The following is a 14,242-nucleotide window of genomic DNA, read 5'->3' on the forward strand; positions in this document are numbered from 1 at the left end:
TCCCAACCTTCAAATTTCTAGGGATGTGGATGAAAGACACCTGCTCCATTAAAGAGATAATTTGGAGAATTTGCTGAACAATCCCTACCAACTACCACTGAATCCCACTCACCTTCTGCTCATTCAACAAGTTAACAACAATTTGTGAATCTGATTTATAAATCACCTTCGTTCGACCCAACTCCCAAGCCCGCTCTAGGGCATAGAGAATCACAAATCCCTCCATAAAGTTATTAGACTGCCACCCTTTATGCACCGAAAAGAGGAAAACTAACTCCCCTCTGCTATACCTGCCAACACCTCCAACTCCAACTGGGCCTGGGTTCCCCCTAAATGAGCCATCAGTGTTAATCTTGATAATCCCTTTTAGAGGGGGTATCCACATTCCCACCCTTTGCACCTTCTTCATAACCCGTCTACCTCTCCTGACACAAGCTGAGATAGGAGACAACTCCTGCAAGCCAAACCTACTCACAATATCTGCCTCATCTCTACTCAGTGGAAAATTCACCTCACATTTAGCTTCCACTGTCTCTTGGATCATAGCAATGATCCTATTCCAAACTTGCTGTACAAACAATTTGACCTCGCGAAAGATCCTCCTGTTCCTCTCGAGCCAGATCTGCCACATAATGAAGATGGGCCCAGTATACCAGACAGTCTAGCCCAAACTGCTCTAGAAATCTACTAGAGAATCCACGTGGACACAAGGTTGCTTCCACACCCCTCACCAATAATGCCAAATAAGCAAAGAGAAAGGGCATTTGAAGAATAGGTGTGAGGAATCTTCCTCCCCATTACCACACAAAACATAGATAGAAGGCCCCAAGAATCCCTTCTTGCAGATATTTTGCAAGTTAGACATCTATTCAAAGCCAAAGTCCAAGTGAAGCAGTTACACTTCAGCCAAGAAATACCATTCCACACCTGTTTCCACTAGTTCACCTCTCTTCCCTCAAGTCTTTGGTTCAATAATGCTTGTTGTCCACTAGCCATAGTAAAAATTCCCTTAGGATTTGGAGACCAAGCAAGCCCATCCCTAGCCTTAAGGGAGCTATAGTGTCTACTCACCAAAATGCCATGCAACTTAGCACACTCTTCCTCCATCCCTGCAACCGGCCACTCATTAGGAGCCTTCCACCTCTCCAATTCCAGCCGACCACACCTATAAGAAACCTTAAAGTGACTCACCCTTGACCATCTCGCCTCCAAAAACCTCTGGCATAGATTCCCAAGGTTAGGAAACTGATCAAGGATGGGAGGATAGCCATCCCAAGTGTCATTCCAGAAAAAGGACCTCTTCCCCCCTTTTGTAAATCCAAAATAGCCTAGCCTTAATGAGAGAAGCCCCCCTCTTGAGAGTATACCGGATCGATGAACCCTTTCCCTCAAGCGGATATCTAGGGATTTCCTCCATCGGGATCCTCTGCATATATTTGTTGGCCAAAATCCTAGCCCAGCCTCGATCCTTCTCTACACACCACCTCTAGTACAATTTAGCCGCTAGCACTTCCCCAAAAAGAATAGACTGCCTTAAACCAAGCCCCCCTGACTGCTTCAGGCTACACACCAGGTCCCAATTGACCAGAATCCATTTGGAAGATGAAAGATTGCCTGCCCATAAGAATTGAATAGCCAAAGAATCCAAACCCTTCAAGAACCACTTAGGAGCCACATGAAGCATACATCGATAGATTGGAAGAGCCTGAACCACCGACTCAATCATTTGAACCCTCCCAGCAAAGGAAAGCCATCTATGAGTTTAGTGTTCAACCTTCATGCAAAATTTATCCAAGATACCCTACCAGGACTTCCTAGGAGGGTTGCCAGGGGAAATAGGGATACCCAAATAAATCAAGGGCAGGGAGCCAACTTGGAATCTGAAGATAAGAGCAATCCTCCTTTGAATAGTGTCAAGAGTGTTGAAAAAGAGGATAGAAGATTTATCCTCATTGATCAACTGGCCTGAGGCCGCAAGATAAACATCCAAGACCTTACACAGATTAGTAGCTTCTCTAACCTAAGCAAGCCCCATAAGGGCCGTGTCATCCACAAACTATAGATGGGACTGTGGCTGCAAGTCATTACTCCATTTCCAATCCTGAATAATACCCAGAACCACATTATACTTAATCATCCTCTCCAGACCCTCAACCAGAAGAATGAATAAATAAAGGGAGAGGGGGTCCCCCTGGCGGAGACCCCTAGAAGCACCAAACAACTCAGTATGGTCACCATTGATAAGCATAGAGAAAGAAGTAGACGTAACAAAACTCATAACCCACTGAACCCACTCCTCAGCAAAGCCAATGGCCCTGAGGATCTTCTAAAGGAAAGACCACCGAACTCTATCATACACCTTAGCCATATCCAGCTTGATAAACATAGCTTTTTCCTTGGATGATGCCATAGAATGAATGGTCTCCGTAGCTATGACCACACCATCCAAAATTGGGCACCTTTCCATAAATCCACTCTGCTCCTCAGAGATAACATCCCCTAGGCACTTCTTCAACCTATCCACTATCAGCTTAGAGATGACCTTATAAATCACATTGCAGAGAGAGATAGGGAAGAACTGGCCTAACCGGTCGGCCCCATCACACTTAGGGATTAGAGCAATGAAATTTGCATTCAATGCCCAAAGCATCTACTTATTCCTTTAGGACTCCTGGACTACTTCCAATAAATCCAGTTTTATAATATCCCAAAACTCTTGAAAGAATTCAATTGGGAACCCATTCGGTCGAGGAGCTTTACCTTTCGTCATGTGAAAGATGATCCTTTCAAGCTCTTCCATCAAAATAGGACACATAAGCTGCTCATTCATCTCCCCTGTCACTAGAAAAGGAATGCAAGCAAGAACTTGATTCTCCGCCACCGTTTCCCCCTGGGAATCTTCCCTGAAGAGGGCCTGGAAAAAATGAAGCGACTCCCTAGAAATCTCCTACAAGGAAAGGCACTGCTCACCTCTATCGTTAACTAGAACAAGGATGGATTTTCCATGTCTTCTTGCTTTCACAAAGTTGAAGAGGAAAGTAGTGTTCTTGTCCCCCTCCTACAACCAATCAATACAAGCTCTATGCTTCCAGTATATTTCTTCCCTAAGATCCCATTCCTCCACCACCTTGATAGCCCTATCCTCCTCCTTAAGAAGATCCTTAGAAAAACCATGCTCTCTGATTTCACTGGTGATCCCATTCAGCAAAATTTGAGCAGCTTTCTTAGCATGAAAAAATGTTCCTGAATCCTTGTCGGTTCCACTGTTTAAGCTGATACTTAACAAATTGCAGCTTCTTGGCAAAAGAGTACATGACAGTGCCAAAGGCCGACCTCCCATTCCTCCACCACTCCGCTACAAGAACATGCAGAGTAGGATCCTGAAGCCACATAAGTTGGAATTTAAAAGAAGGTGAGCGAGCTACCCGAGCCGAAGAAAAAACTAGCTTGATGGGCCAGTGATCTGACCCTCTCTAGTCAAGAATCTCAGAACTTGTGGACCACCCCCCACCAATCAAAAAACTAGAGACCAGAAAACAATCCAACCTCTCTGCAATCCAATACTCTCCCATCCTCCTATTCTTCCAAGTGAACAACCCATTTGTTAGGCTTAATGTCAACAAGCTGCAACAAAGATATACTATCCTGAAAAAGGAAAGAGGAAGGTTCCAACCTCATAACCCCTCCCTTCTTCTCACTCAACTCAAGGATGACATTGAAGTCTCTTGCCATAATCCAAGGACAAAAAGGGGCCAGCCTTCGCATACAAGAAATGTGAGACCATAATTTTTTCTTACCTTGAAAATCAGCAGGGGCATAGATGTTGGAAAACAAGATGAATTCCCCAGTCTCAAGACTAGATATAACCCCGGATAGTGAAGATCTAGAGGCAACCCACTAGATAGGGTGAAATCTTTAAGGGTTCCAAAGGCAAGCCACCCCTCTAGAGGAACTAGCTGCCCCAACACACTGACACTCGCCTCGCCCCCACAACTTTGGCACCAGACCCATCATACTCTCCACTGAAAGTCTATTTTCTTGCAAGAATAGGACATCACGTGAATGATTCCTAATCAAATCCAAAACAAATTCTTGTCTAGGGCCACTGTTCAAGCCCCTCACATTCCATGAAAGCACAATCATTTTGGAGGATTGGAAAAGTGAGAATCCAAAGTCTTTACTGACCCTGACTCAACCAAATTCTCCCCCATCAATTTGATCTTGTTTAGATCCTTCTTTCTGCCAACCTTTGAACTCTTCTCTGAAACACTTTTCTTAATATCTTTCTGATGCAGACCCAGGTGAGCGGAGGACTTATTACTTTTAACTCCAACCAGTTCCAATTTCAAAGCTAATGAAGAACCCTCCTCGTCAACCAAATTCACCTCAATACTAGGAGTGAGTCCCAGCTCAACCCCTACTGGCTGATCCATCTTCATCTGCTAGCTTCCAACCATTAGCAGGGCCTGGGTATAGTCCTCAATTACTCTTTCCAGACCCCCCTTGATGCACCTTGATCCAGAGGGGTAAACCCCAGATTTACTTCCTGATGGCTAAGGTCATCCAAGACCTCAAATCTATTAAAGGAGTCCTCCTCCTATCTCTCTTGTAAGGGTCTCTTTTGTCCTCAGTTCTTGTTCTTTATCTTAATTGAGACAAAACCATCAACACCCTCAACCTTGACCGACATGGCAACTTTCCCTTTCTCAGCCCTATCTAGGCTCGGGTCCGACTGCTGAGGTTGACACACTACTAATTTATATCTAGGGCACTTACGCTATAAATGACCATACTCATGACACAACTGACATCAAAATGGTAAAGTCTCATAATCTAACTACTGAACCCAAGAATGAGAGCCTACGCACATATCTACAACATCTGGCAAAGGTTTAATAAGATAAATTTCCACACAGATACGCACAAAGGTCATTACCTTTCTCCCCAGGGTTTGCGTTGAATATCCCACCGACCTCCCAAGCAGAGCAGCAAGCATCCATAGCACATCCTCCCGATAGCATTCCACAGGAAAACATGGTAACCAAACCAACACTTGAACCCTATTTGGGAGCTCCTCTGAAGGATTAAACCCCACATGCCAAGGCTTGATGAACAATCCCACCTGGTTGTAAAAATATGGGCCTCCTTCAAAGACCCTATTGCGATCCTCCACACAATTGAAAGCAACCATGAAGTAGTTATTTGCCAACAACATAATCTCCATTTTCCCTTCCGGTGTCCAAGTCCTCTACGCCCATTTTTCCAAAAACTACAAGGAAACCCTCATTCCCAAAAACTTGCAGTATAGTGAGTGTTTTGAAAAATATTCAATGTCTTCAGCTATCATCTCAGGAGGCATAGCTAGCTTTGGCCTCTCACTGCATCTCTCCAGACAACCATTAATCTTCATGATGCGAGAGTTGCCAGCACTCCCAAACCCTAAATCTGATGAGAAAAGATTATTGTTAAAAGTCTTCATATTCTAAAGTGGGGGTTTTGAGCCCACCACAACATGAAAATCCATGGCTGGAGCAACCTAAGAGGCCTCACCACCAAAACTCGACATCAGAGCACAAAAAAATAAAACAAGAGTGCCAAAAATCCACTCCCCAAAGGGCAACTCAAGTAGGCTTAGCACCCAAGGCACCACCCCTCCCAAGAACCACCAAAGAAAGGGGCCAGCCAATACCCCAGGCTCACGAGAGACCCTCAGGCCACAGCCAGCTGGAGCCCCACCCCCACACCCCCACTCAGCCTAAGCACCACCCCCGCTCAGCCTAAGCACCACCCCCGCGTAACCAAAGCTCCACCCCCGCATAGTCTCAGCCCCAGCCAATGACCCCCACAACTCCCCCCACACCTACTACCATTCCTAGCCCAGCCCTGCAACCACGACTCACCCCTGACACCCTGCATTTCCCTCCCCCTCCGCACCTGCAATCTCTACTACCCACAAGCTAGGGCCACAAAACCCTAGCTCGACCACCTGCTAAACTCTGCATGCACACCATCTCCACCAACGAATTTTCCCTCTTAGTTTACTAATGTTATCAAGCTATAAACCCCAATATAATAAAATTCTTAGTTCCAATAATATAAAACCCTTGGGAATTTATTCTATTTTATTACAAATTTGATAATAAAGTAAATATAATATAAAATCTATCCAAATAATTTTATAATAGATTTTTTATAACTCATAGTTGATGTACATGTATGATAGTGACATAGATTGTAGAAATGTTTAAATTTTTTTAAAAATATTAGTTTCTATGCGAAAGTACCATAAATAAAAAAATTATAAATTTTCTTTGAAACCCTAGATGGTGTGCCAACAGGGTAAAGATGTATGCATAGTTGAAAATAATTTTCCCTTAAAACATTAGAGAATTATCAAAAATATGTTAGTAAAAATAAGATTTGTCTTGGAAATATTTCAACCATATCAAAATATGTTTTATCCCCATTTTTCCAATGAAGGATGACTAAAATAACATGAAAAACAATTTGTATAACTAATCTAATATTCAAAATGATTGAATTTATATTCCCAATGTATCCCTCAATTAGGGTGAACTAAAAAAACTTGGATTGCTCAACAATATACCAAAAATCTAAAGATCAATATATAAATCTTCAAGTATGCTTGGGAAATGAAATAATGATAATTGACTACAAGAAAACTAAAATATCTCCAAGTTTTACACAAATTGGCACAATTGTGATTCCCGAATGTAATAACTTAATCTTGAAACATTTTTTTTTTCATTTTTTATCCTAAATCTTGAATTCTATAGGATTTTGTTGTCTTAGATCTAAGAAAAATAAATAGATTTTATTCTTATACATTCTAGATTGAAGAAACCACTCAAATCTAAAAATTAGATGCATAAAGATAATTTGAATCATCAGGATAAAATTTAAGAACTTTGTCACTTTTAAAAGGAAATAACTAACATAGATATGATTTTTCAACTAGACTACCTAAGAGTGATGTTTATGTTTTAAATCTTAAAATTATCTAAAATAATGAAATATATAACTATTAATGTAGTTTTTATTTATAATATTTTTTCTCAAAAATTAGTGAGATATATTATTTTTAAAAACCTATGAGCATGACAACTTGTCAAGGCCATGAAGTCCATGAGAACACCATCCCAACGAGCACCTTCACTAACTAGTTTTAGCCACTCAAATGGGGGCACATGCCTATAGCCTAAAACCTCTTCAACTAAGAGCCAAGGATTGGGGGATATTCAATCTACCAAATTTGCTCGAGGCATGATGCCAACCTCATCCCTTACAATGCTGAAGCCTTGTACTCAACAAGACTTAATCCCTAGTGGGATAATTTGGAGCCAATCAAATTCACCAGTAGCCCAAGTGCCCATTGACAAGAGAATAATTTTATTTGTTATTCGTTCTTGAAAAAAGTGAGGTTAGTGGAATGTTGCAAAAAAATAGCAAATGAATTTTTTTCTCTATTTTTTTTAATATAAATAACTTAAAAATTTAGTGCATGGAATTTTTTATATAAGTTTCTTGATAAATATTATTCTAAAATATTAAAGTAAAACCTAATAAAAATGTCATAGTTTTCATGGGATGCCAGCTTTTGTCTGTTTTGTTTATCATTTAAAAAATAAATACTTTCTTCGAGAAGATTTCCTTCTTTGGTGTACCATATATTTTCTTCTATTTTTAATTTTTTTTAATCAATCTTGTATTTGATTAAAATAATTTACTTGCAATAAGTTTTTAAAAATTATAATAAAACTAAAGGTATGTGTAGGATTATGGTGGGCCAAACAGGCTCTTAAGTGGCAATGAAAATAAAAAAAGCAAAGTTAGGCAATTTAACGTAAAAAAAAAGAATAAGTTACCGACATTATTTAAAAAATATGTAAGAATAGAATCTATAGAAAATTGAATGTAGTTTCTAAGCTACTAGTTGTTTTATTAAAAAATTAAAAATCTATTTGACAAAAAATTTAAATTTCAATGTAGTAGTATTAAAATTTCAAGAAAAAGATAAGAAGCAGGTGTCTATTTGACCACCCTAACCACAATCAAATCACAATAGTTTTTTTATAAGATTTTATATATAAGTAGAAGACTTGTGTCTAGATGTGACAAATATTTTTATTGTATTTTTTCTTGAAATAAATAATTAATTATGATTTCTTACTACAACTTTTTAATAATATAAAAACTTGTATGTTTGACCACCATAACTTGGTCAAAACTTTATGAAATTAAATCTCTCTCTCATTTTTTAGTCCTATAGTATACAGAGCACAGAATGTGACACATGTTTCAAATATAAAAAATGTGATACTGTTTGAAAGTTACAGATATATTTCAATCAACCAATCATGAATTTAGTCAGAATATTGCCACTTTTTGGCTCCTCATGATCCTGCACGTACCCCTAATCAAAGAGCATTTTCAAGTTTTCATGAAAGTATTGCTTGTTGGAGAAATCTAGAGCTAGATATATTTTTTTTCTAATTAATTTCAAAAGAGGGTTAGCTTGTCACATAGGTTGCTACATAGACACTAGTGGGCTAGAGAACTTTAATTAAAACACTTTCATCTAAAGACATTTCATTTGAAATAAAGAATATAATTTCAACCTTGGCTAAGTTTTAAAATTAAAATATATTTTTTAAAAAGATTTAGAGGAAATCCTTTATCCTGAAAATATTTATATAATGTGCAAGCACCGAGTAGTGTTTATTTAGGGTGAAATGGTTTCAATGGAAACTATTTTGTTAGCCAAAAGTGTGACACATTATGGAAATTTACCCTCCTTTTATATTTACCTTTTTCAGGAATTCCATTTCATTTTTTATTTATTTTCCTTCCAGGTATTAAAAATGTTTTTCATATTTAACTAATTAAAAAATAATTAAAATAATATTATGTAAGTTACACCAAAAGAAAAAGTGATTGGCCCCAACATAAAAATTATTATTAATTATTTAATCTAAAAATTACTACATGATATTTTGTCCTTTGTAAAATTATTTTCCCATAAATAGTTGCAACCCAAATGATGAATCATCCTATAATCCTCATAGAGTTAAGATCCTATACATATTAGATGACACATCCATTACCAAAGAACACTATGTAAACCTAGATGCTCACGTGTCATCATTTCAATACCATCGTGATTAAATTGGAATGTCCTTGTAATCTAGAATTTATACTTGTTAGGTGAGGCAACTGCTTAGGGAGATCCAGGAGGGGATGCATGATTATACCCTTTCACATTCAACTTGTATCAAGTAATGAAGGTAACCCTTGTAACTTAGGAAAATAATTGGCTAAAAAGTTCACATCCATTATGAATCCCTAAAAGTACTCTTCATATTTTTATCACTAATCCCTTGGAAAAATATCCTCTTTTGGAGTTACTCCACCATGAATTGCTTGTGCTAATTTGGTATTCATTTAAAATTATTCTTAAGATCTTCTTGTGGTGTGCACAATTTTCTCAATAGGAAGAATATATCCAGCGCAATTTATCCTTAAGACTAAATTATATTCTTTTCCCAGTCTCATAAGTAACATCATCTACATGAATGCAATGTAATAGTTGAGAAAGATGATAATAAAAAACTTAAAGTTGGGCATTATATGGACAATAATATTTGTTATGTTTCTTATGCAAGATAGTTATAAAATATGAGCATTACTTCTTACTCCTCTATGCATTTTGTATTCTTATGAAATGATTCTAAATTTGAGCTTCTTTCATAAAACTCATTGGCTTCCTTGATGTACCTTTGTGTTATGTCAAAAATTTCTCCCATATGAAATATTCTTGGAAACATTATCTCCTTTCCCTTAGATTGTGTAGTGCTGTAAATTGTATACATTTATAATTTTACAATTAGGTTAGTCCCACTTTGGTGGTTGTGTCTAATGTGCACCTTATTCATGTCTGATTGTGATTAGTTCCATGGTTATTTCAATTAACTTGGTGTATTCCCTATTCATGACCTTTTTCCTAGCCCAAACTGCTAGGAATATGGTGCCTAACACCCCTATCCAAGAAGTTTAGCCCTTAAATTTGAATTATAATGGTCAGCCTTGCACGTAGTAGGAAATTTTTCCTTGATGTCACCCCTCTCTGAAAATTAAATCCAAAAAGGTCTAAGTTGCATATAAATTCAATCCCCTCCCTCATTTCAAACTTCTATCATGAGCTAGTGAATTGAATACACATAATCAAGGACATTTGAGAAAATTTAGCACAACTATAAAATCAAGGAGGAAAGCATTTAATTCTATATATAATCATGATTAATTTTAATGTGTTCCACCATGATGAAGGCATTCATTAACATCTTCCAAGAAACATCAAGCCTTATGTGAGACATCATGTCTAGGGTTTCATATCTAAGGTAACATTTGACAATCCAAGTATTTCCATTATTATTCTAGCCTCTACCATTCTAAGGACAAGATCCCTTTTTCATCAATAATAGCTATAGTGATAGAAACCAACATGGGGTTTGACTTAAGCAAGCCTCTATACAACACAACTGGTCTTTCTTGTTTTTTCATGTGTACAGGTGCAAATACAACAATAAAGAGTGTTATAGGTGCACAAAGCAAATAGTGACAAACATTATGAGATTTGAAATGGAATAAAACACTTGGACCAGGGCACCCATCACACATGTGTCTTACACTTTTTGGCTAAATTTTAGAGAGACAAACCTATATGTCCTCCTGATTGCAAATATGCTTCATTCTATTTGCATAAGAACCCTTAGACTAGGGTTCCCAACACACTAGTTTGACACTTTCAGATTCATCTTGTAGTCCTAGGTTCCTTTTTGTACAATCATGTTTATAGATCTAATCTACTGTGTTGATTTTGCATCTTGTAATTGAATATTATTAGCAAAAGTTATTATTTTTATATCATTTAGCCTAGATCTTAAACACATACTCCACACCTCTTAATTCCAAAAACATCTCAAAAGGTAACAATTCATTATTTGCTAATGATTTTTGTGAACAATTCAGATCCTAGTTTGCATCCATAGGATAGGATCCCATTTTTCTAACACTTCAAATTTTGACCAAGATATACTTGAAATTGTGCTCATCTCTCCTAGATTACTATCACAGTAATCATCTTGTGATCCAAAGATTCTTCCCATGATACCCAAAATCATAATTTTTGGTAAATGACATGGAGCAAGTTGTATGTAGATTGGTAAATTTCTATATAATTGTCACATGTTGCTCAAAATATTTCTTTGAATAGTAAAGTGTAGGTTTGAATACTTGCACTAGGTGACCCCAATAGGTGAGACCTACACATAGCAACAAGCAAAGAAATTTTCCCTATAACTAAAAATTTATAATTGCTTAGGAAATATATAATTAATACAAAACATGCATTTATCAAAGTGATCAATAGGAATATAGTAAAATGGCTTCCTAACTAAGTTTTTGTAGAGATTTTCTCTTCATTTTCTCTTGTGGTTCGTATTTTTCTACTAAGCTATTATGTTCTTTTGTTATAATCATAAGATTTTATTTTTTATGTTTCTCTTTAGTTCAAAATTTAGTTTTAATACATGGAGGAAATGTCATACATAAAGATCTCACAATAGTTAAACTATGTCAAATCTATTTGTTTTTTTTAATTTTGCAATTGATAGTTGAATTTAAGTCAGCATATGGTGGGACTCATTTTTATGAGTGCTTAACACAAAACGAATATTCTAGTGGTACCAATTATTTATTAGTGTAGAGGTTCTATGTCGCTTCAAATCATAACAAATAGAAGTAGTAGGTTTGACAATTTTTAGATGTTACCCCGTTAGCTAGGTTAAATAAAATAAAGTTCATAGTGGGCGTTGATTCTCTTCTGAAGGGTTAGGCAAATAAAATATGGGGTGGACTAAAAATGACACATGACAATGCTAACACAACTTTTAAGAATAGCAAGTATAACAACTTCAAGATTTTCTACCATTTGTTGTTAGATGCTAGTATGGAGTAGTGGGTCCATGATATCCTAAATAAATAATTAGAACCATTAATATTTTCTCAAAGATCAATGACTTGTGTAACATATGAAACTTGTTAGTTGATGTTTTTTTTTTGTGCCATTGGTTGAGTTCTTTTGAGTCATCAATACATGTAGAGCTTACATAGAGATCATCCTTGCTAACACAGGGAGCTGCTATGTCACAAACTACCGTGGTGAATGGGAGGATCGAAATTCGTGCAAGGCCGCCAAGGCGTTCTTTCCCAAGACAGAGTTTGAGCTTATCCAGGCAGTTGCATATGGCGTCAAGAAACATGAAAAAATGTGTGTCATAACTAGGAGTGCACATTCATTGAACCGTTTCGCATGCCCTGGTGGAAACAGTGGCGTTGTTAACAGTACTCAGGATTATAATTCACGAATCACGGTCGAGGAGGAATCCATGACGGTTACTGTTGATGCAGGGGTTGAGCTAAGAAAGCTCCTGGATAGACTGGCAGTGAAGGGGCTTGCGTTGCCTCATACGACCGACTGGGATGGCTTGTCCATGGCCGGGGTCATCTGTTGCGGCTTTCATTGGAAGTCTTGGCCCCTTGGGGACCATTTCTCAGGTGACGTTTGCTGTGGAGAAGATGTTCAAGTGTTCGGTAGTACTGAAGCTCAAGAAGATCTGGAAATATTCTAGAGTTTGCTAAATCGCATGAGTTTGGGTTACTGAATTGGTACCCTTCGTTCTATAAAGTGGTCTACGCCAGTCAGGACAGAGTCCCCCTAGACGTTCCGGGAAATGGCACAGTCGCCCCGATCTCCTTTCAACCGGCGACGGGGAAGAGCGTTGTAGAAAACAGGGCAATGGGTAAGTTCTTTTCAATTTTCATTTATTAAATTAGTCCACGTTCTAGATTTTCGTCTGATGGAAATTTGTGCAGAGGAATTGAACAATGCGAGGATAAATACGAGTATCCTCTGCAAGTTAGTGAGGACGCAGGTGGAGTAAGGCATTAAGACAGGGAATAGATATCTGAACGATGGGCAAACTTTCTGAGGCTTTCCTGTGGTGGGCTACAATCACCTTATTCAGAGTGTCCCGGGTTGCCAGATCAATGCCCGAAAATAAGGAGAACGGTCTATATCCGTCAAAACCAAAGGAATTAAAAAGCAACGACACTATTTGCGCAAGGGACACAGAAGTGAAGGGCAACTTCTATTATCAAACTTCCGGTGCAATCCCTCTGTCGAGAATAACAGAAGCCATTAGAGACCCGAAGTAGCTTCGCGACATGGATCCAAGTGCATTGTGCACCTTTGCTTCCTATCTGGGAGTGGAGTTTCGGTATTTTAAGATGTCCACCGATTACTTGTCCCATAAAGAAGATTGCGTTGTTATTGAATTTATGTACTTCCGTTCCCGAGAACCGGGAATGCTTCCTGCGGTGGAATGGATATGTAATTGATGAGATTGAACAGATGCTTTTGCTCAAGTAAGGAGGAGTGCGGCACTGGGGGAAGAATCGTATGTATACTTTCGATGGAGCAGCCAAACGAACTGTGAATCTGGGCAAGTTTATGGAGGTAAGGAAGCAGTTGGACCCAAAAGGGTATGTCTCTAGTGGGTGGTCGGATGGAGTGCTGGGGATCGGCAAAGGGGTTCAAATATGGCGAGATGGGTGGGCTTTAGATGGGCTGTGCGTTTGCAAAGAAGATCGTCATTGCGCTCCGGACAAAGGATTCTTGTGCAGAGCCGGGAAAATTTGGAAGAACGCTAGTGTCTGCATACAAGTGTGATACTGACAAATGGAATCTTATGGTCGTGAAATTTATCTAATTAAGCTCGACAATAAATTAAGCCACACTATTTTTATGTAATATTTTAGCATACAAATGAAATGAACTATGCTCTGTGATGAGGTTAGACAACCTCCAAGCTCAGTTTCAGTCTTCTTGCAAATCCTTTCCAAAATCACATAGGAACCCTGAATAAATAAAATTTATTATGCATATTGCTTGTGAGCTTGCTTTTTATGTTCCAAGTACGCACAGTTCCAGCAGGACAGTATTTGAGCAAAATACTTTTGACTTTAAATTTCTAAATTTCTTATTTCGGCTGAACGTTCACTTCGGAAATATAGATATCTAAAATTAAATTATTGAAATACTCTTGTTGGAATATGCATTTTAATTTATGGTCATTTATAGAAGTTCTTTACAATTGTAATG

General features: G+C 38.1%; 1 protein-coding gene across 1 annotated transcript; it reads left to right on the forward strand.

Annotated features, from left to right (window-relative positions):
* Nucleotides 1–13,305: 13,305 nt before the first annotated feature.
* Nucleotides 13,306–13,810, forward strand: LOC131030009 (probable truncated L-gulonolactone oxidase 7, mitochondrial). The gene is made up of 2 exons (XM_057960688.1): nucleotides 13,306–13,471; nucleotides 13,563–13,810. The coding sequence occupies exons 1-2, from the start codon at nucleotides 13,306–13,308 to the stop codon at nucleotides 13,808–13,810; spliced, it is 414 nt and encodes a 137-aa protein (XP_057816671.1).
* The last annotated feature ends 432 nt before the right edge of the window (nucleotides 13,811–14,242 follow it).

Source organism: Cryptomeria japonica, chromosome 7 (genome assembly GCF_030272615.1).
Source record: "Cryptomeria japonica chromosome 7, Sugi_1.0, whole genome shotgun sequence".
NCBI classification, from domain to species: Eukaryota; Viridiplantae; Streptophyta; class Pinopsida; order Cupressales; family Cupressaceae; genus Cryptomeria; species Cryptomeria japonica.